Source organism: Ascidiella aspersa, chromosome 6, assembly GCF_963924565.1.
Source record: "Ascidiella aspersa chromosome 6, kaAscAspe10.2, whole genome shotgun sequence".
NCBI classification, from domain to species: Eukaryota; Metazoa; Chordata; class Ascidiacea; order Phlebobranchia; family Ascidiidae; genus Ascidiella; species Ascidiella aspersa.
This window is the reverse complement of record NC_139452.1, coordinates 14,192,899-14,214,215: the sequence shown is the minus strand read 5'-3', so window position 1 is coordinate 14,214,215 and position 21,317 is coordinate 14,192,899. Positions and strand designations below refer to the sequence as shown.

Below are 21,317 nucleotides of genomic sequence, written 5' to 3'. Positions count from 1 at the left end.
CACCGGTCGTATACTAAACATACATTGAATAAACATCAGGAAACCTACACGTATATCGTACTACAAGCCTTCCCTGCAATGTTGTGATAGTGATTGAGGCCAAAGCTTAATAGCTTCTTACAATGTGTTCAACCACATAATACTTGGCAGAGTTCGCGAAATATTGCGTTTATTGCAGCAGTTGAACAGAAAGCATTTGTTTTTTCAATGAGGATTTCTTACGTTTGACGCAGTTTAGCACCGAGATTAGGTATTTGCTTAAATATCACACTATCAAGTAAGTCTAAACAAATTGCTGCTACAACCTGAAGTTTTACGTTTGAGAGTTATTGTCAATTGACAAATGTCAAGGGTTTTCGTTACTTAACAGATGTATGACATGCTTAGCCAAGTGTTGTGTGCTATAGTCGATTTTAGTCGTACCATTCAAAAGCATCAAACAACAGTGGTTGCATGTTCACTCGAAAGGGCGGGCGTGCGACTTCTCGCAAAACCTCTTGACGAAAAGGGTAAAGCGTTTTCACACATTTATAAAAAATAACCTGCGTAAAGTGCGTTGCCTTGGTTAAAATAAAGTTTCATGTGGCAAAGTTTATACTTTTATGTTTGATAGCTTTTGGCAGTTTGTTTAACCACGTAAAAGATAGCATAAGTTCGCAAAATATAGCGTTTATTGCAGCATTTTCCTTAACATTCTTTTATGAGGCATTTAGACACTTACACAGACAACTTACAATAACCCTGACCGAGTTTAGACTATACGCAACATTTGGACTGAGTTAGCAAAACATCGCGTTTATTGCAGCGGTTTAAACACTAAGCAAATTTACTTTTCAAACGGGATTTTTTTTCGTTGGATGCGCGCAGAATGGTATTTACCGTGATGACTTATTTGCTTGAATTTCGCGGAATTTGAACAATTGCTGCTACGACTTTTTTACGTTTGTAAGTAATTTTCGATCGATATAAGTCTCGGGTTTTCGTTACGTAAAATATGCGAGACGTGTTTAGCCAAGGTTGTGTGTTTAGTAGCTCAATTAAAACAAACACACAACGTTGCAATTTGGTTTGATGTTAAATACCCAGGTTTTTTGTAAATCATCGGCTATATCATGCGGCTTCAGCAAGCTTATACAATGCTGGTAACACGTGAATTAGTAATTGAATGGTCACAGCGCGTTCGCGACTTTCCTTTATTGACCTATTTCACACACAAAACTGCTTTTTAGGTTATACGTTATTTTTTTAAACGTTAAGTATCGGTACTGGGAAATTACGGAGACAAAGAATTAGATCGTTAGAGCCACACAGATAAGTCAAAGAATTAAACACGCCATTCCGCTTTCACATTAATGCCGCTTTCACACATTGTGAGTGTTACTCTGATTGTTGGGAAGCATAAAATAATTAACCGATTTTAGACACACTATATGACATGATTTGATATTTTTTCATTTAATGACACGCAGTAAAAACGTTTAGGCACAAGCAAATTTGTTATAACATTTAAAAAAAATGTTTGCATTATTTATGCCACTTACGAAAATCTTACGCTATCCGTAACATTACCCCCATCTTGATTATTATCGTTATTGTTAGGTACCAATAATAGTTCGTTAATTTATAACGGTTAACAGTTCTTTTTTCAGTGCAATAGGGTGTATGTTTCAATCATTTGAGTGCGTTGCGTAGACTTCGGCTTGATCACGTGCCCTCTTTGCCGCCCCTAGATATATACCAGTTTGTATTTATGGTTTGTTCTTAGTGAAAAAGTGGTATAAAAATGAATTCAGTATGGATTCACAGCCATTGATTTGCATTTATGCCCAAACCAAAAGTCTCACTGTTCACTTGTGGAGTCCAGATCGCTTACATACGGAGGTAAATTGATGTATCGTATGTACCTGTATGTTTTACCGTTTATATAACATTTTCAGGTATAACATTTTAGATTTTTTTTTAGAAACACAAAACTGAAAGGTAATAGTACATTTCCAACAAATAGCCATTTCCAACATTTTGCAGGGCTGGCCTTCAATAATCTATATTGGCATAGTTTCGTAAGTTTTTAATAAATAGTGCGTAACTGAATTTGGGATTGTTGTCAAATGTTTAGTTCCAAAATAACATTATTTTAGAGATAACTTTCAAAGAATTCTGCTCTGTTAACTAAAGTTCCTGCACGAATGTGCAAAATAAAATTCGTAAAATAAGGTCATTTTGCGAAATTGCGTACGCCTTATGGTCACTGCCGGCTTTTATCCTCAAATGTATTTTCTACTAGTAGATCACAATGGAGCAAATTAATAGAAACTAGTGCGACAATAGCAATTATAAGGACTATAAAACACTAAACATTGCCATTAAATATGAGCAAAACAATCACATTGACTAGTAAGGGCTGTGATAAAGTCAGAGTAAGTGAAATCCTATGTTTCTAAAATACATCTTTGTTCTGAAAAACGCTTTGTTTTTGTGTTGCTTAGCCTTACCAACATATATTTTTTTTTTTTATATTGCTAACGGTCCCTTAAAAATACACACAAATAAACACAGAATAACACGTAGTTTTTAATGGTATTAATGGGACTAGTGCGCTTGCTTCTTTGCTATCAGCTCGGCTATGTTAACCCCTAACGAATCACTTTATTTGAGTGAAGCAATTACGAACAGTTTTAAAACCATGACCGTACAGTTCACATTTGCCAAGCTGTAAAAACGTAATTCTCATTAGCGCAACGCAACACTGATTTAACTTAAAGCGTGCAATAACGTGAATAAACAACTAATAATAATTAATCAACTTGGTTTGGTGAAGTAAGTTGCCTGAAAATTTTATTGCACAAAATATTTTCTTCTTCAGGAGCGTCGTGTTGATTTTTTATTAGGTGCTTCGCGGTCCCAGAAAATTGTCTCGCGGACCCCAAAAGGACCGCGAACCCCAGTTTAAAAACCACTGCTATAAACTGTTTATGCGAAAGTTTAAGACGTGACTTTCACTAGGAAGAGCAGCTTATTACATAACATTTGCAAGATACTCTAGTTCCAAAGTTGCGTGGTGTGTGTCACTAAGGTGCGAGGCTTTTCTGTTACAAAGACATAACAAGGATACAGTATTTTCGAAGTTATCCAAAATTTTGAGGAATAGGTTTCAAAAAGGAAAAAATATCGAAGTTGTGTGGTGCATGGCGCAATCTGTTTTTGTTTTTAGATATCTAAGCTAATATGTATAGGAACATTCGATTTGCACTCCTTCATTGCAAACTATACGTTAATATTGCAATATCTATTCGTCTTTAAATCAAGATTTACTATTTAAATAATAGTATAAGTCACTGAAAACATGATCGACCGAAGTAACTTACAATTTACCCACACAATTATAAAGTTATAGCGCAAGAAAGTTTTAGCTTATTCTAATAGCAGGCTTGTTTATATCTGTGTTGAACGTTTCAAACATTCTTGTCAAAAAGTATGAACGTCACGAAGAGAATAACTTCTAACATTTGAAAAAGCGTTACTTTTGAAATATTAGAACATGACTATGCAACCTACTGCCCGCCAATGTAAATTATTCGGTCAGCTACCTCTTATACGAGGTCATTTCCCACTTTTTTGTACTATATGAAATGTATTTTTATGCGCTTATCATTGCTATTTAAAAACAAATTCAGCCTAAGGCGCTGTCCATATTAAATTGCTATCAAGTATTAAAACAATGGCCCATGAGACACTAAACTGTTAAATCAACTTAAGATATATCTAAAAAAAATCATTGCGCTCTGCATTTATTATGTCCCTTAAATATTATAAAAAGACCATGGATAACAATTTTATTCAACATTTTAAACCAAACAACCCCAATTTATTGGCGAAACCTATATTCGAATATTGAATAGAGTATACATCAATTAATTGAAAAACAGGGTTCTTTAACTTTTTGACCACGTCCCCATTGTCAATATTTATCAAACGAATTAAAAAACATTAAAGAATGTGTGCCAGTCACCGCAAAAAAGTAGTAAACAAGAGATATTGTTTTTTGCAAAAATAAACCCTAAATTTACGCCCTCCAGTTTCAGAACTTATGAATTACAATAACGAGATTTACCAAACAGGTAAAAATAAACATAAAAACAACATTGATTGAATATCAGCCCACGAACTTTAAATTATTTCTACAACTTTAGTTTCCTTTTACTTTTGTAGAATCGCGGGAATAGCTTCTAGCCAGAGTTTGCAACGATTCGGCAAAAGATGGCTTTCTACTTCGTAAGTCATCTTAATGATCAAGTAACGTTTCTTCTCGCAGTCATACTGAGGCCATTGTACAACGTCACTGCAGTCGCTGTTGGGGTTTCTGAACCATTTATTTTGCCGTTACTAGGCTATTACTAAAATCCTTAAAAAAAATAAAAATAAAAATAAATAAATAAGAAGAGAAAAAAAAAAGATTACGAACTTGCGATTCAATTTTAATTGGGTCAAAACTGTTAACAAATTTTACACTGGTTAGGCAGCTAAAGTAGATCTAGTGTGGTATTTAGTCTTATTTTGTTCGTAAGGAAACTGAAAGCGCTGGTCTGAATCCTACCGCAGCGAACATTATTTGTGTTAAGGTGGGTTTAGTAGGTTAAGCAATATTATTAAATAATAATACTTGACCCACCCTCACCCAAATAATGTACATTGCTTTAATAACTGTCTCAACGCTGTGGTAGGATTCTATACCAGCGCCAAATCTAGTTTTTATTTGTCACTTTCAGTCCATCCGAACTCTTCCCCTTCTTTTTGTCCACTCTGCCTTGTATATAGCGTCGACCAGCACATATAAGCTTTTCCTGCGCTTACATTCTGTTTGCCAGGCAAACTGAAGTACTATAGTCACAAACGTACTTAACCAAAAACCTAACGCAAGTAATTCTTGTTGTTTTATTTTTAGGTTATTCTAAAAAGGAACAAGCAGAATTAGATTACTAACCCAACGAGTAAGCCGAAAATGCGGTTGTACGTCATACGTTTACTGAACTGCAGCATGCACTACTTGAATATTACGCAAAGCAACTGTGGTTTTAGACTGGCACAAATTAGGTTGCAACTGCAGCGTGCTTTGGGAGATTCAAAATTCCAGCAAAATTAACTGTTTTGCAACAAAGCATTTGTATATCAGTGCAGCTTGTAAACTTAATTAAGCTGGCTTGAATTTCGCGCCGTGTAATTACGACGCTGGAACGGAGTACTTTTCAATCCAGATTGGACCTTAATCAAATCTGTCTGCGAAGGGTAGCCTACACCTAAACGGGCTTAGTGATATCATACAGCTGGACCAACTGTATGTATTAATGGAAAAATATGTTGGTTCAATGACAATTACAATTCTTGATGTTCCGCAAAACTACAGCATGGTTGGTTTGGTCATATACTCTTACACACAAAAATTCTGAGACTCGAGATAAAAACGTTTTTAGAGATGCAATAAGTTGCAGAAAGAGTATTAGTTATTTAGTAAAAAGCCACAGAAGGTAGCGTTTGCAATATGATATTATCGTTCATTTACAACTACTTTACTTTACCCAGATTTAGCGAAGTTACACAGAGTCTTCATCCACTGTCTGCTTAGTTGAATTTCGTCATCGCTACACTTGAATCCTTCTCACATAAATTTGGAGTTGAGGAAGGGATAGCCCATTGTGAACATTAAGTCGTCGCCATGATCGCTCTCGCAAAATGTAGGTTTGAGATTTTCATTTCCCGAATATTCTTTGTCGTGGTGCATCTTAAGTTGCTGGGTCATAAAGTAGAAGTATGTAGGGTGTCCAGCGCCCATCAACGCAAGGTTATTTTTAGGTTATGAGTTTCTATTTTGTAATTATGCGGCGTTATTCCTTCAAAGGGCTGCACTGCTAGCCAATTAACGAACAAATCTCCATTTTGTAGTTAAGTAGCTGTAAAACGTAGGTTCATACTTTTGCGATTTGAACCTTGTTGAGCTACTCATTTTGTTCGTTTTTAGGTGTTTGGGACCCTTTTTGTCATGATTGTTCTTCTTTTTTACGATCGATTTAGGCTATGTTTACTCGTAACAATCTGAAGTTATTGGATGTGAGTTGTACACAGGGAACTAGATATGTTTGCCAACTTTAACAATTGTAACTATAAACAAATTGTCTTAGTTTTATGCTTTGCTATTATTCTATATTGTATAACAAATCAACCCGGCTTTCATTGTTCTATTTGCTCTTATTTTTCATTATAATATAAGTGCCCCTAAACTTTAATTTTCGTCAGATTTAACCATGTCAACGCAAAGAATATTTGCGCTGAATATGGCGCTGCGCGAATATTTTTTTGTAAATTTCACCAATTCAACTTTGCAAACGAGATGAACACAATCTATACTTTATTACACTTTGTTTAGACATTTTACGTGATTTCTGTGTAGCCATTCAAGCGTAAAGATAATATAGTCCTACTTTTTGATGCTATACTTTTATGAAGCACTCTTCTAAAGTCTAAACTCTAAACCAAAGTAAATGTTTTTCCAACTGGAACCAAACGGACGCATTTTTTTCTTGGGGCGATTCACATTTCGTTAGTTCCACAATTGCCTACCATTTTTTTGAGACATTTCGTAGTATTACTTGGAATAAGACCATGGCCGTTATTTAATTCCCAGTAATGCCTTCTGGTAAAATATAAAATACTAATGTATAATCGTGCAAAATACTGCAATATTTATGGCATTTATCGCACCATGTTGAACAAACAAGTTGGTTTTTGTTGCGACCAAAGCCACATTGCCTTATCAAAAGTTTCGTTTCTTGAAATAGCTTGGTTTTCGCCATAAATCATATGGCCTTCGGAAAACCTATTTAATCGGAAAATGGCTAATGGGGAGAAATTTTAACTATCCTCATGTTGCTCGGTGATGTTTAAATCTGTAACATAGCGATTTTGAAAGGAATTGTCGGTAAGTAAAATGTTTTGAGAATTCGTTGAGGAACATGTTTTAATTTTGTTTTAAGTTTCAAACCAGGTATGTTAGGCTACAATTGTAAACGACATTAAAAAATAGAATTTTAAAACAAAACATTTCGCCAAAATTACGATGACTAAAAAAATATTATGTGGAATTTGAGTTTATTTGGCAATTAATACAGTAGATAATTTGTACTACCGGTATCAATTATATATGCAACTATTTTGGTTTGACAATCGAATACCAAGAAACTGTCCGGGCTTTTCTTGTTCTGGTTAAAAGATTAGACACACCGGGCTGTTTATCCATATGATTAAACCATAGGCCTACCTGCCATTCAATTTATAACATAGTTAGGCCATACGTTAAACTTCCAACAAACGCACGTAGGACAATTTTTAGGGATTAAGGAAGGGGAGCATAAATTAATGTGTCAAACTAATACAATTGCCAAAAATAGGAAGAAAGGCAATCAATTTATTCTTCGATTTGTTTTTTTTGTATTTCAAAGCAGGGAGTCGAACCGTTTGACTTTTCCGGTTCAGGTTCGGTTCGGGTTCAAGGATTTTTTCGGAATACGGTTCAGTTCCGGTTTTGGTTCGGAGGAATTTAAAAGATCCGGTTCAGATACAATATAATTTGCGTTAAATCTCAAAATGTGGGTCGATAAATGTAGAAAATAATGTTTGAATTGTAAGTCATTTAATCTAAGTTACGTGACTTATTAAAAAAACAGCAACTCATTATTCAAATATCTAAAAAATAAAAAATCAACAATTTTTTCATTCAATATTCATATTTTTTTCATAAAATTTCGAACATGGCGTAACTTGACTCTGTAAAATAGAAGTTGTGATGTCATGCAGGAGCGAACCGCTTTTATTTACAGGTACGGGATCGGTTAAGGTTCAGTTACTTTCAAATTATTCGGTTCAGTTCCGGTTCGGCTCCTTAAAATCTTATAAAAACCGGTTCAGGTTCGGTTACGGCTCGGATAAAATTGACCCAAAACCGGTTCATAAAGTTCCGGTTCGGTTCCGGTTCGACTTAAAGCCATGGTTTATTTTTGAACTAATTCATCAACGAAAACAGGTATTGTCGAATAAAAGATGCTTCAGACGAATTTAGAAATTTACGGGGGAGAAACACATATGATCCAATTTTCCTGCCGTAGGACGAAAATTCAACTATTTTGCTTTTTGAACCTTTTTACTACGATTTACAGAAATTGGTTTTCATTATTTGATTGTGGGACAAAGGGTTTACCGCCGATGCCACATGACTACCCATCTCGTAGACACTTTGAAAAAGCGGCCAACTAGGCTTTCGCTTTGGCGAACTGGGAGATATTACAATCATCAGATGCAGAAGCAGGCTGTTCTGTGAAATACGGTTTCAGGCTGTACTAACCAATAAACACATTTTACAATTAAACACGATAATAATTGCTAAAAAAACAACAAAACAAGTTAAAATATATAATGACAATTTAAAATAAAAAAGTATAGTGTTATAAAAAAATTGCACGTAAGAAGTGAAATAACAGTGCAATTTTTAGACTATTATTTATACATATGGTCTGTTAATAGCATAGGCCGATAATCTATATTCATTAAGTTAATGTGGTACAGAAAACACACAGGAAACAGAAAATAAACTTTAGAGTTTAGTAATGTTTTACACATAAAGTACTAGATTTAAACAACAAATTAAGTATTACAGTACATTGCTTCAAATTGACAAGCTTTTTAAATTTGTAATCGAAAGTTGTTTAAATAATAACTAATACAGCAGTCTCCCATCTCTACCGAGAAATGGCTTTCACTTTTCGAGGATTGCTGGAACAGTTTCAAGCCAGAGTTTGCAACGATCTGCCAAAAGGTCACTACCCTCTTCGTAAGGCATCTTGATGACCAGGTGACGTTTGTTTTCGCAGTCGTACTTGTGCCATTGCACAACATCACTAGAGTCGCTGTTAGGATTTCTGCCAAGTAATATATTTAGCAAAAATGAATGAAGGTCGAAACTCCCATTAAAACTTAACTTAACATTGTTACTAAGTACGTTGCTACTCAGAAAAGAACTTGTATAAGCTTGATAATAAATTCAAAAAAGGTCGAGTAAATCCACCGCATCTTGATTAAGACGTTTCGATACGAGCTTGTATCATCTTCAGTTAATGTGGCTGAGAAGCAATTCAAGCATCACTTATAAGAGATGGGACGCAATTGTTATCAGTCTGAGTTTCGAAAGTAGGAGCATAAGTTAGCACCTTCAGGTGTTGAACAGGTACAGCGGTGTTGCTCGAAGCGGTGTTGCTTTTTACTCGACCTTTTTGGCTTTGCACTTTATTATCAAGCTACATTACATATCCGTGCATAGTGTACCCAACTTGTATAAGCTTGTGACAATTCAAGACAGGAAAAATCAAGGAAGGATAGTGAAAATGTCTCTGTTCACATAAACCGCGATCTGAATGTTTCGAAAATTATCGTTTATGTCGACGGGGGGCGGAGGGTGCGCCTTTCCAGAATAAAATATATAACTGCAATATTTTTGCGTTGCGCAAAGTAGAATAATCTATAACGCGATATTTAAAAGACCAACGACAAAATAAAGCCAAATAATATATTTCACGTTTTGGAAAAAATTTGGTCCGACGTGATGTTGTTCTAATTTTGGTCTTATGGCTGGAGTTCTATCATGCTATTCCATTTTATATTTAACATATCAATATACCGCACTTTTCAAATTTGCAAATACGGGCATATCATATCACGGTGCTATTATATTTTTAAGCTGTTAATGTCGAATATAGGAAAGTTTATTTGTCGCAGGGAAATTGCCCCTATACCGAACTAGTTACGCCTTGAAACAATAAAAAAGGTAATCCTCGAGTTTACATTTTGACAAAAAAAAAAAAAAAAGTCGTTAGATGTCCCACATTTTTGAATACCTTATTTAACAAAAAAAATTATAGGAACACAAGGTACAAATGTAGCTCACCCGGATTTAGCGAAGGCACACAAAGACTTCATCCACTGCCTGCTTAGCAGTTTTTCATCATCGCTAAACTTGAATCCTTCTCGGGTAAATTTAGAGTTGAGGAAGGGATAACCCATGGTGAACATCATATCGTCACCATGATCGGTCTCGCAAAATGAAGGTTTCAATTTTACATTTCCCGCATATTCTACATCATGGTGCATTTTAAGTTGCTGTGTCATGTAGTAGACGTAAGTTGGGTTTCCAGCACCTGATAATGCAGAGTTATTCTCATGTTATTTAAATTGCGAGAGTTTTTTTTGTGTAACAGTTTAATCGTTGTTGACATTGCTGCTGATTTAAAAAGATAAAAAATTTACAGCATGATTTATTTTTCTTTAAAAATGTTGCGCTAAGGTCAAGAAAAAAGTGTACAGTGTGATTTATTTATTTTTTCTATTGTTATGCTAAGGTTGTGGATACCCATTATTTCCCAAACGTTTTGTTCCAGAGGTTGAAATTACTTTTTCGGGGATTGATACTTTTTTTATGTATAGATTAACATGAAACTGCTGATAAAGTCAAATATTTCCTTTGAGAGTTTATACTGTATGCAAGACATCGTTACTGAAATTTCCACTTCAATTACCAGAATGCGCCATTGCTTGTCCAACAGAAGGGGCGATAAACATACTGTCCCCAGATATGCTCCCCATTATCTTGCTCCATTTATATGGATCCCCGTCGTCAAATTCTTTTTCAAGGGTCTGAATCGTTATTTCAGCCACTTCATCAATTTTTTCTAACTGGAAAATAACGAATTGAATGATTATAAAAATCCATGGTAAATAACATATGTGCCACAACATCCTAACTAAAAATGTGTGTATTTTATTTCATTAGATTTGACATGTACAGCAACAGCCACAAGGTAGTGCCTCACCCTTCAATCATTTTGTTCGTAAATATATCTATATGACTGCAATTTACATGTTATATGAAATAAATGGCGAGAACAAGAAAAAATAGAATGTTTATACCAGTTTAAATACTGGTGAAGGACTACTGTCGTTGTCGCGGCGTTATCTTACGCCTTGTGAGTTATTATCATTTTGCGAAAGATGAATTTTGTCTGGTTAAATTTGGCAATTATTATGTAGGCTTAACAATATGAATGTTGCAATTACCATGTAACCGGAAAGCAATGTTACGAATAGTATAAGGTCTGAATAGTGCCACAATATTATTACAAATGGCAATACCTTTCAGTGAATAAACCTTTCCAAAAATATCATGTACTTTTTCTATTTCGCGGTAATCATCAACTTGTAGCGTATTGTTAAATAATAATGCTGCTGGTCGTCCCTTGACTGTTTGCCGCAGGTTGTATCTGGATTGGGTTAATTATAAATGTCCGGCGCTTATACAGCCTGCGTTCCACCTATTTACGTAACTATAAAGCGTGGATATACAACAATCGGCTGTCGATGTGTCATACAACTCACCCACCCAAAATACAATTTACCGCTGTATATCAGATTCTAATTTAGTAGTGACACCCCTACGTAATCTAACTTTTGTCCTGAGTCCCGAGCCAAGTCCGACTCCACAGCCTAGCTTGCCCTAAAGGGTAGCTTATTCTCCTTATATTTACTCTTTCTTTTGGTTTCAACAATTTAATTAGGTTAAAATGGCGCAAGTATACTGACCGGTATTTCTTCTTGGAGATTCGTTTTAAACGTTTCAGTAAATGTTTTCTTGTCCATGCCTTCAGAAAATGTAGGGGGCATTTCCTCCGCCATTATTCCAGACCCTTCTGTGCTGTTCATGCCCACCATATATGGAACCGGAGCAAATTTACCTTCTTCAAGCATCTCATACGGATGCTTGGGGAGTACTTTGTCGTCCACAGTCGCCACAAACAGAGTTTTATAATACTGAAATTCATTAAACCAAAACAGTACTTGTAATGTTGTATGAAGCGCAAACATCACGTATATAGGTTAACAGAGTTAAAACCATTACTAGCTTCTGAAACTGAAATATTAAGTAGGCATATTGATTTTACTTTTATGCAGTACTTGTTTCTTTATTGTTTAGCCTGGTTATCAGGAAATCAGCGTTAACGGAATCCTAAACATTGGCTGCTTAACTTAAAGACTTACTTCATTGGCATCAATCGCTTCGATTATCTTTTTCGCATCAATTTTTTTGAGCTGCTTTAGAATTTTATCGGGATCAGTTGCTGTTATGTTTAGTTGCTCATGAAGTACTTTACGTGGTGATGACAAGTCCGCGTTCACCATCGCTGAAAACGAATAGAGGAAAAAAACATTTGCTTCAATACGACAAAAGTATAGTATAAATAAAGCATTCACTTTTAATAAAGAAACATCAACCATAAACGTAATCAAAACTTTCTGGGAATTACTTGGAAACGTCGAAACTCCGCTGTGACTTATAGCGCGATGAAAAAGACCACGTGATTCTGGAGACAATACATGAATACTAACGGACACCCCTCCAGCACTTTCTCCAAATATGGTTACGTTGTCCGGATTTCCACCGAAATTGCGAACATTGTCTCTTACCCATCTAAATGAAAAATATTTTATGTAACAAGTCAACACATTAAACGTTTTTAACGGGGTGTCACCACTTACTCCATGGCCATGATTTGATCCTGCAGTCCCATGTTGCCTTTGCAGCTGGATTCCTTGCCCAGGCTGTAAAATCCAAACACGCTAACACGATATTGTGGAACGACTAGAACCACGTCGTTTAGACCGCAAAGTGCCTGACCATTAGAACCAATCGAACTTCCGACAGTAAAAGCTCCTCCGTATATCCAGAAGAGCACCTACACCAGAAAAATACAGTTGTATTGTAAGCCTTAATTGACCCGTTTATTACTTTATTTGATTTAACTAAAAAATCAAGCTATTAAAAAAATATGTTTCGTTGGCCAAACTATTTACTTTCACCAGGTACCAAATAGAAGTTCTTACCGACATGTTTGGGCTACTTGTATCAATGCGTTAGTATACAAAAACTCGCGAAAAGTTGTTCACTTTAGAATTTGCTGCTCTTACCGGTAAGTTTGCTGTCTTATCAGGATTGTTGGTGTAAACATTCAGGTAAAGACAATCCTCGCTTTGATTTGCCATATCCTCGTTTGCCAAAATCGGAACAGGTAAGTATGGTAACATCATTTCATTTAAGGCTTTGCTTTGCATCGGTATAGGTGCACTTTTGCTTGCATCACGAACGCCTTTCCACGATTTTGCCCTAAATAATTGTTAGAGGTAACTACAGATATACTCTCCAACGATTTATGTCTATTTCAGAGTTCCAGCAAAGTAACTCTTTTTGACCCATACCGTTTTTTTTTTGTATTATATGCAAATGCTTAGAACAGTTTTTCCCAACCTGGGGGTCGCAAGAGCTTTTTATAAACGAAAGAAGCAAACAATAGGACCACAAAAATGTATGGTAGAATGAGCAACAATTAACTAGCATCCCTACTTCTAAATAAAAATTCTCATTTTTTTGTTCAAGTTACTTTTCGAGAAAAAAATCTAAGTAAATAAATTCTCATTGTTTTGTTCCAGTTACTTTTCGAGTTAGTCATAATGACACAAATACAAATTTAACCATATCTACTATTACTTGTGCATGCGTTGGCGTAAATTCGGACATTTGCCCATTTTTTAAACACTGATAAGGGAGTCGCGACAACAAAAAAGGTTGCCACCACTGGCTTAGAACATGTTTCTATATATATAGTTGTATTACCTTAACCTAAAAAAGCCATACAGTATTTATCAATATATTTCGATCTCTGTGGCGCACCTGGCATCGTTCCGTGCTGCACCAGTTAAAAAGCGTTGATCAAAAGGCTTAGTTAAAGTCCAAAATAACCACTGGCTTAGAACATATTTCTATATATATAGTTGTATTACCTTAACCTAAAAAAGCCATACAGTATTTATCAATATATTTCGATCTTTGTGGCGCACCTGGCATCCTTCCGTGCTGCACCAGTTAAAAAAGCGTTGGTCAAAAGGTTTAGTTAAAGTCCAAAAAAAAAAATAGGAGTAATATTAGGTATAGTAAGACTGTGTCGGGGGGTTAGCAAATTTTGTCAACATACAAGAGCTGGTCTAAAAAAGGCCTAAAAGAATATCTCCATGTGATCAAATAGTTTTATGGCTGTTGTAGAATAAGCTAAATCTTGTTCATTGCGTCATGTTTGCTTAACAATGAATCGTATAAGGCAATACATTACAAATTTTAATCTTCTTACTTTTTTGGTGCTTTGAATCTTAACTTTCCAACTGGAGGCTTCGCAAATGGAATTCCCATGTAAGCATAAACCTGTTTTGCTTCTTCATGCTTCACCTTGGGTATAGCAACGCCTTTCACAGATCCCAAGCTTGTTTGAACAACCGGGCTTTCCATTACAATATATAATCGGTTTTGACTGCTTCTATACTATAAATCTAAAGCGTATAACAAATCGTTTATTGCCCCAATATGTCAAGATAAACAAAACATTATATTCCAGCTGCCAATATCGCTGATACAATTTCGCAGTAGAGCTAAGGATCTGCTGAAGGATATGGGTCGCACTAACACTATTACCTGTCGTTAATATCTAACCTATATAATCGTTTTGTCCATAACAATTTGTTACAAAAACATTAGGCGATAGACCACTGTTGCTGTAAAACACTCTCCTATAGCAACTGTGCAATGTAAAGGTATAAGGCAAATATTAGTTTTGCAATGCCTGGGCTAAGAACCTTATCCGATCAACGGCGATCATATTGTCAATAAACGTTGTTGGTTTTAAACCCTTTCTTTCCTCGTCTTTGTTTTTTTGTTTGCCGTTTAACACAACGTATTCAAATAACGCAAATAGTAGAAACCATTCGACCGTTTTCTATCACATGAAACTGAGTATACTTTTTTATTTTACACTAGTAATTATAAATAGATGTAAAGTTAATATAAGCGGCCAATATCAAATGTAAAATAAACAGCCGATATAGAAAGGTATCACTACTAACATTTTAAACGCATTTTATATGAAATACCCGGCGTTGACCAGGAAATATAGTATGCCTACATTATTTTAAGCAAGTTAAGATGTCCTTTAAATAAAAGCGTTCAAAAACAACTGGTTGAGTAGCCCTGTATGGAAGCCCAAACAAATAAATAATAGCATAAAGTATATATTTATTATTCATTAAACGTGAAACGTTAGGTAAAGTGCGCTTATACATATATTACTCTTGGTTGCGTTCCACATATAAATTTAAAAGTAACACAGCCAGAAATACAAACAATCATTTTAGTTGCAAACGATTGGTGGTGTTAATAGCCCACTCATAGACTATTATAGTCCACAAAAGATGTATGTTTTTAAACTTTACCTTAAAACTCACCTCACACTACAAAATATATAAGAATGAGTTATTTTACCATAGAAAAATACAGGAAATTTAAACAATGATTGCTAGTACTATAGATTTTATTCCTTGGTGAGTATTCCAGGAACCGTTTCAAGCCAAAGCTTTAGATGACTAGTCAAACTATCACTATCCACAACAAAAGGCCACTTCATGATCAGGTGACGTTTCTTCTCGGAGTCGTACTGAGGCCATTGCAAGTCGTCACCGTTATCAGTATCACTGTTCGGGTTTCTGAAACACGATTAGAATGTTAGACAAAACATGTGTTTTTTTTTCTCAATGTTAGACAAAACATGTTTTTTTATATCCTTCATAGCAGTGTTTCTTAATCAGGTGAATAGTTCACTCCAGGGTGAATACAAATTTTGCAGGGGTGAACCGTCAGAATTGGATGAAAGCTTGCGAGCAGGGAGAATATTCTGTGTTTTTTGTGCTTTCGTAGCTTTATATATCTGGGCTCGAGAAATTGTAGATATGCAATGGTAAAACTTAGCTTGAATTGATCTTAATTGTAGTGTAATATATAGACGAGATAGTTTTATCATATCATGAGACAAGGGTGAATTTAATCTGGAGATAGATGTTAGGAGTGAACAAAACTAAAAAAGTTTAATAAGCACTGCTTTATGGGAGCTAACGTGCAAACGCATATAGCTGTTATTTATTATTCGGCGAGGTTTCTTTATTTAGTTTTTCTGGTTTTGATGTTAACATACCCTGTTTCGGCGAAACGACACAGGATTTTCATCCACGCCTTGCTTAGCTGTTTTTCGTTTTCGCTAAACTTTATACCCTCGTGGGTGAATTTGCAATTCATGAAGGGAAACCCAAAAGTAAAAGTCATATCATCGGCATGATCCGCCTCGCAAAAGATCGGCTTTAATTTGGCTGTTCCAGAATAATCTGTGTCGTGATGCATCTTCAGTTGTTGAGTCATGTAATAGAAATAAGTTGGATTTCCAGCACCTGGAGAAAATGAATATATACAAATTGAAAAAATAATGCGCGTTAACTTTGCTTTAAACCAAAAAATTAAGTCAGGAAAAGAGCACAAGAAAGTTGAATAATTTTTTTATTTTATTTTTCAATTTTACAAAATAGTTGTGTGTGTATACATAAGTGATTCTCAAAGTGTATGTATCCGTCACACTATAGTGTTGCCGATAATTTTGTATTATATTCTGTAAAGCTAAATTTTACCTCGACACAAACCTGTATAATATGTACCAACAGTCAAAATTAGCACTGCGAAAAAGTTTGTCGGTTACAAGTAGAACCGTTTTTTGTATAATTTGATATATATGAGTTACTTACGCTTCAAAATTGCATTCAAGCTTCAGAACGATTAAAAAAAAAATTTAATTACCGGAATGGGCTGAAGCCTGTTCGATAGATGATATGAAAAAAAAGGTGTCTCTTAATACACTGCCCAAAATTTTGCTCCATTTAAAAGGGTCGTTCTCATCATATTCTTCATTCAGTGTGTCCAATATTGCTTTGACCAATTCTTCAATTTTTTTCGCCTAAAACATATTTAATAAGATTGTTATATTTAAAAATTTTAACAGCCTAATAATTAATATCCTTAATACAGATAGAATAGGCACGATTTAGAAACAGCGAAATGAATACGACAGAGGCAAATGTTTCAACTTTTAATTTCAAATTGATAACATATTAATTCTAAAATAAAATTTATTTTCACGTTTGTTTTATCTTACGATTAATATAACGTGCGTATAGGCCAGGTATTGCATGTAAAAGCTGCATAACAGAGATAAACTAATTCGCAAACAGAATAGATTATCTAACCTTGATGGGTATCCTAGCTGTCGTATAGTAGGCTTTTTTCATACAAGAAACCTAACAATTCAGGGTACTTTTATTCACAAGTATAATGGTGCCAATGTGATAACACAAATCGTTCACCGGTGCTATGTTGGTGAGGATGTTCTTGATTGCGTTAACGCATGATTCCTTGTCTATACCCTCGGCAAAGGTTGGCGGCAGATACAATGCTGGAACAAGAAATCCGCACGTTTCTGAGTTGTTGACACCAATAATGTAGGGTACAGGGGCAAAGTTCCCCTCTTTAATTAGCTCGCTAGGATGCTTGGCAATCACGCATCCGTCAACAGTTGGTGTGAAATATGCAGTATCGTACTAACAGGATTGACACCGGAAAGGAGAGAAAGCGATAGATTAATAAAAGAAACGTTTCTTTACTAAGGTTTTACACCTGGTTGCATGCATAACGCGAAAAACGAAATGCTTTCAAACTTTTTAATATAGCTAAAGTGTCTCGGACACAAATTATATGAAGTACAATTTTTTTTACACAGTGGCTATATTAAACTATTTTTTCTTGCAACGTCTTTGGAAAAGTTTTTTGGACTTTTCCAGTGTTTTTTAACCCATGTGTCGCGACCCCAAAATTGGGTCGATGCTGAATTTGGTTGCGTCGCAGACAGCAATAGTTGACACGGTAGGATTAAATAACATGGTTCTGAGAAAGATTCCTTTAAAAAATGAGAAACTTGAAAAAGCGGTACACAAATAGAGTAAATCAACTAAATTTAGATTTATTAATGCCAAATTGAAGCTTGAAAAAACTCCAGTCGAACGATTTGGGTCGCCAAACTTTTCGGTTATATGTACGCTTAGTATTTGGGTCAGGCAAGAAAATAGGTTGATAGGTTGAAAAACACTGGACTATACTGATTCACCTGGCGATTGGGCTTTACCAGTCTTATTTATTTTTTGTAACAGAAAATTTTAATTAAGTTCTGCATTTTTGGCAACAATGGTTTCGAATGTAGCCCATCGGAAAGTCACAATATTTACAAGCATTTCATTATTGCGCTTAAGGTGAGTTTTCAGGTACTGTTACATTTGCGAAAAACAAAACAGAAATGGAATACATTAAAGGCCACCTTTTTATCAATCTATAACGATAGCTTTGATTAACATTATAATCAACTAAATATATGCTTACATTGGCTGTAAACGCATCGATTATGTCTTTGGCGTCGAACTCCCTCAGCTTCTTTAGAATTTCCTCGTGATCGGTTGCGCTAATTTTTAGATGTTCGTGAAGAGCATTTCGTTGCGTTGACAAGTCTTCGTGCAGCATTGCTGTAAATAAACACCAGCGGTTTTTTGTTTTAAATCCTAATCCAGTACAATCTAGTGCTAATTTCAAAATCATGTTTTTATTGCAGGTCAACTATTCCTGGAAATTTGGCAGACGGGCCGGCGAACGCGAAAACGCAAATATCATAGCCTTTTCGTACAGCTAACGTTGGTAGAAGTATTTGGCTTTAGCAAATAATAGTTTGTTAATTAGCATTTAGCTAGGAAACGATTCAGATTGGCATGCCACCTGGTGTAGATTGCCTAATACCTTTTGTGTTTAGCACAGTCAACCCAATATACTTCGGGACTTACTTGAAAGCGTTACAGGTCCACTATGACTGATTGCCTTATGGAACAGACCGCGTGATTCAGACGACATTACATGAAAGCCAATTGACATCGCCCCAGCACTATTTCCAAGTATAGTTACGTTGTCAGGATCGCCACCGAAGTTGCGGATGTTGTCTTTCACCCATCTGCGCGCAAAACCTAATCGTCAAAGTTGGCCAAAGTAACTATTTTTAACAGCGTTCTGAATATTCTTGCAACTGCAGTAGATGGCTAAATTAGGATGTTCTGTACGGTATTGCAAACAATTTGAATTATATCACAGAATCAATATAACTATAAAAAGAATCTATTTTTACTTTTTTCGTTTATTTTACCAACAAAGACTAAATTTTAGCCCACACTTATTTAATTGCATCTAGCATTTGGTTATTTTCTTTTGTAATAAGTTATGCAATATAAATTAAGACAGAAGCGACCAACATAGGCTGCATTTTAAATTGCACTTTTTAATTTTATTTTAGATGTATAACATGCTCAGAGAAAATCATTCCGATAGAGAATGCTATATTTAAGTTCGTTAGTTAGTTCGTAACCAATAATGTTTTGATCGTCCTACGAAAGTTGACCTACTAACTTCATGGCCATGATTTGATCCTGCAGTCCCATGTTGCCTTTGCAGCTGGATTCCTTGCCCAGGCTGTAAAATCCAAACACGTTAAGACGATATTGTGGAACGACTAGAACGACGTCATTGAGACCGCAGAGTGCCTGGCCGTTAAAACCAATAGCACTTCCAACGCTAAAAGCGCCACCGTAAAGCCAGAAGAGCACCTAATAGAAAAAAAAATGAAAAAAAAAACAACTGGTAATTTTCATATACTAATATATTTGGCCTTCCAATTATATAGTTGCTATATTCATTGTTTTTAGAAAAGCAAAATTATATTTTATGTACAAAGCGTTTTTCATACCCAACCAAAATTAAGTAAATTCCAAAAGAGTTACTACCTAACAACAAAACCTTACATGTATTTAAACAATACCATATGAATTATGGGGTCACAAACATTTATGTAGCCTAGGCGGGATTGGAATTCACATCAGTGCATTTACCGGTAAACGTGCTTTTCCTTCGGGATTGCTGGTGTACACATTAAGGTAAAGGCAATCCTCGCTCATGTTGTTGAGATCTTCATTTGGCAAGTAGGGTGTAGCGATGAAAGGTAGCGTATGTTTCAACATAAAATCGCTGTTCATTGGAACAGGTGGGCTTTTGTTGGCGTCCAAAACGCCTTCCCAAGGTTCCGCCCTTACAAAATGAAAACTAAATTTTCGATATAATTAACTTATTTTTACATGGACAGCTAAAACTATATCAATTGAAAAAACATGTGACAATTGGCTACATGTTTTCGTGTGCAAAAACTTATCTTGCTGCTAAATCAAGGTAGTTTTGGAAAAAGTGCAAAAGCATTTAAATGATATATTTCGCGAAAACGAAATTTCTCACTTTTCAGGAGCTTTGAATCTCAGATTACCCAATGGAGGCTTGGCGAAAGGAATTCCCAAGTAGCCGAACACTTGTTTCGCATCTTCATGATTAGCCTTCAGCAAAGTAATACCTTTCACTTGACCCAAACAAGTTGTTACGATTGGGCATTCCATTTTCGTTCTCTTAATATTTGCACTGTTGTAAAAATTCTAACAAAAAAGCAATTGGTGATCCCCTGTCAAACTTAAACCTAGAATAGAAATTGTTCTGTTATATTAATCTTAAACCTTACGAAATGTTTCTTTCAGCCAATAGGCATATATTTATCTTAAAAGTTTTCGTTGTGATTTATTCCTATTGTAATTGCTGTTTAATAGATTGTGTCTAAAAGCTTGTTTTAAAACAAGGAACTTTCTCAATGCCATAGGTCCAAGACATTTGAACAGCTAGACATTTTCTATAGCTTTCCATTTCGGTGCAAACTTCGGTATGACGGAACAATTTTGTTTACAAATACCGCCATTTTTTTGATAACTCAGTTAACTGCAGCAATAGTGATTTTACTCAGTTAAGGCAAAATAGCTCTAACAGTTGAGCGATATCTAAAATTCAGTTTAAATCAAAACTGTCACGTTCAAGTTATATTGATTACCCCTTTCCGGGACGCAGTGAACACGCGCGTTGGTTCGCGTTAAAATGTCTACTTACAATGCGGATTAGATGTGCGGTTCTGCTCGGGTGAACACGTCGGGCAAACTCAGACACGCAAAAACCATAGCACATGAATAAGGTTTTTGTAAACAACGAAGCGTTAATGCGAAGCTGGCCAAGGACGTATATTATGTTAAGTGTGGACTTTTTTAGTGAACCTGCCCAATGTAACGTCATGTATTGCTGCTCGGGTGATTTTACTATTTCTCTTTATGATAGTGAGAGACCGCTCTGTTTTTTCTCGCGT

The 21,317-nt window shown here is 35.4% G+C and overlaps 2 protein-coding genes across 2 annotated transcripts; both read right to left on the bottom strand.

Moving 5' to 3' along the window:
- Positions 1–4,197: 4,197 nt before the first annotated feature.
- LOC146140032 (pyrethroid hydrolase Ces2e-like) lies at positions 4,198–14,425 on the bottom strand. The gene is made up of 10 exons (XM_083392597.1): positions 14,271–14,425; positions 13,057–13,252; positions 12,628–12,824; positions 12,396–12,559; positions 12,130–12,272; positions 11,674–11,901; positions 10,614–10,770; positions 9,986–10,235; positions 8,805–8,963; positions 4,198–4,360 (listed from the first exon to the last, which is right to left on the bottom strand). Exons 1-10 carry the CDS (start codon positions 14,423–14,425, stop codon positions 4,198–4,200), a joined length of 1,812 nt encoding a protein of 603 aa, XP_083248723.1.
- Positions 14,426–15,179: 754 nt separating this feature from the next.
- LOC146140031 (fatty acyl-CoA hydrolase precursor, medium chain-like) lies at positions 15,180–20,601 on the bottom strand. Its single transcript, XM_083391166.1, has 9 exons — positions 20,378–20,601; positions 19,981–20,176; positions 19,502–19,698; positions 18,889–19,052; positions 18,437–18,576; positions 17,371–17,604; positions 16,808–16,964; positions 16,158–16,407; positions 15,180–15,672 (listed from the first exon to the last, which is right to left on the bottom strand). Exons 1-9 carry the CDS (start codon positions 20,530–20,532, stop codon positions 15,501–15,503), a joined length of 1,665 nt encoding a protein of 554 aa, XP_083247292.1. The 5' UTR covers positions 20,533–20,601; the 3' UTR covers positions 15,180–15,500.
- Between the last annotated feature and the right edge of the window lie 716 nt (positions 20,602–21,317).

What these genes read in the sequence shown, in the direction of transcription:
- LOC146140032 (XM_083392597.1), bottom strand. Translation starts at nt 14,425, where the DNA reads ATGGAAAGCCCGGTTGTTCAAACAAGCTTGGGATCTGTGAAAGGCGTT. An exon ending in ATAAGACAGCAAACTTACCG is followed by an intron (nt 12,825 to 13,056) that starts GTAAGAGCAGCA and finishes TTTCTGGTGTAG; the next exon opens with GTGCTCTTCTGGATATACGG. An exon ending in ATCTCCAAGAAGAAATACCG is followed by an intron (nt 10,771 to 11,673) that starts GTCAGTATACTT and finishes GTTATTTTCCAG; the next exon opens with TTAGAAAAAATTGATGAAGT.
- LOC146140031 (XM_083391166.1), bottom strand. Translation starts at nt 20,532, where the DNA reads ATGGAATGCCCAATCGTAACAACTTGTTTGGGTCAAGTGAAAGGTATT. An exon ending in AAGGAAAAGCACGTTTACCG is followed by an intron (nt 19,699 to 19,980) that starts GTAAATGCACTG and finishes TTTTTCTATTAG; the next exon opens with GTGCTCTTCTGGCTTTACGG. An exon ending in TGGACCTGTAACGCTTTCAA is followed by an intron (nt 18,577 to 18,888) that starts GTAAGTCCCGAA and finishes GTTTATTTACAG; the next exon opens with CAATGCTGCACGAAGACTTG.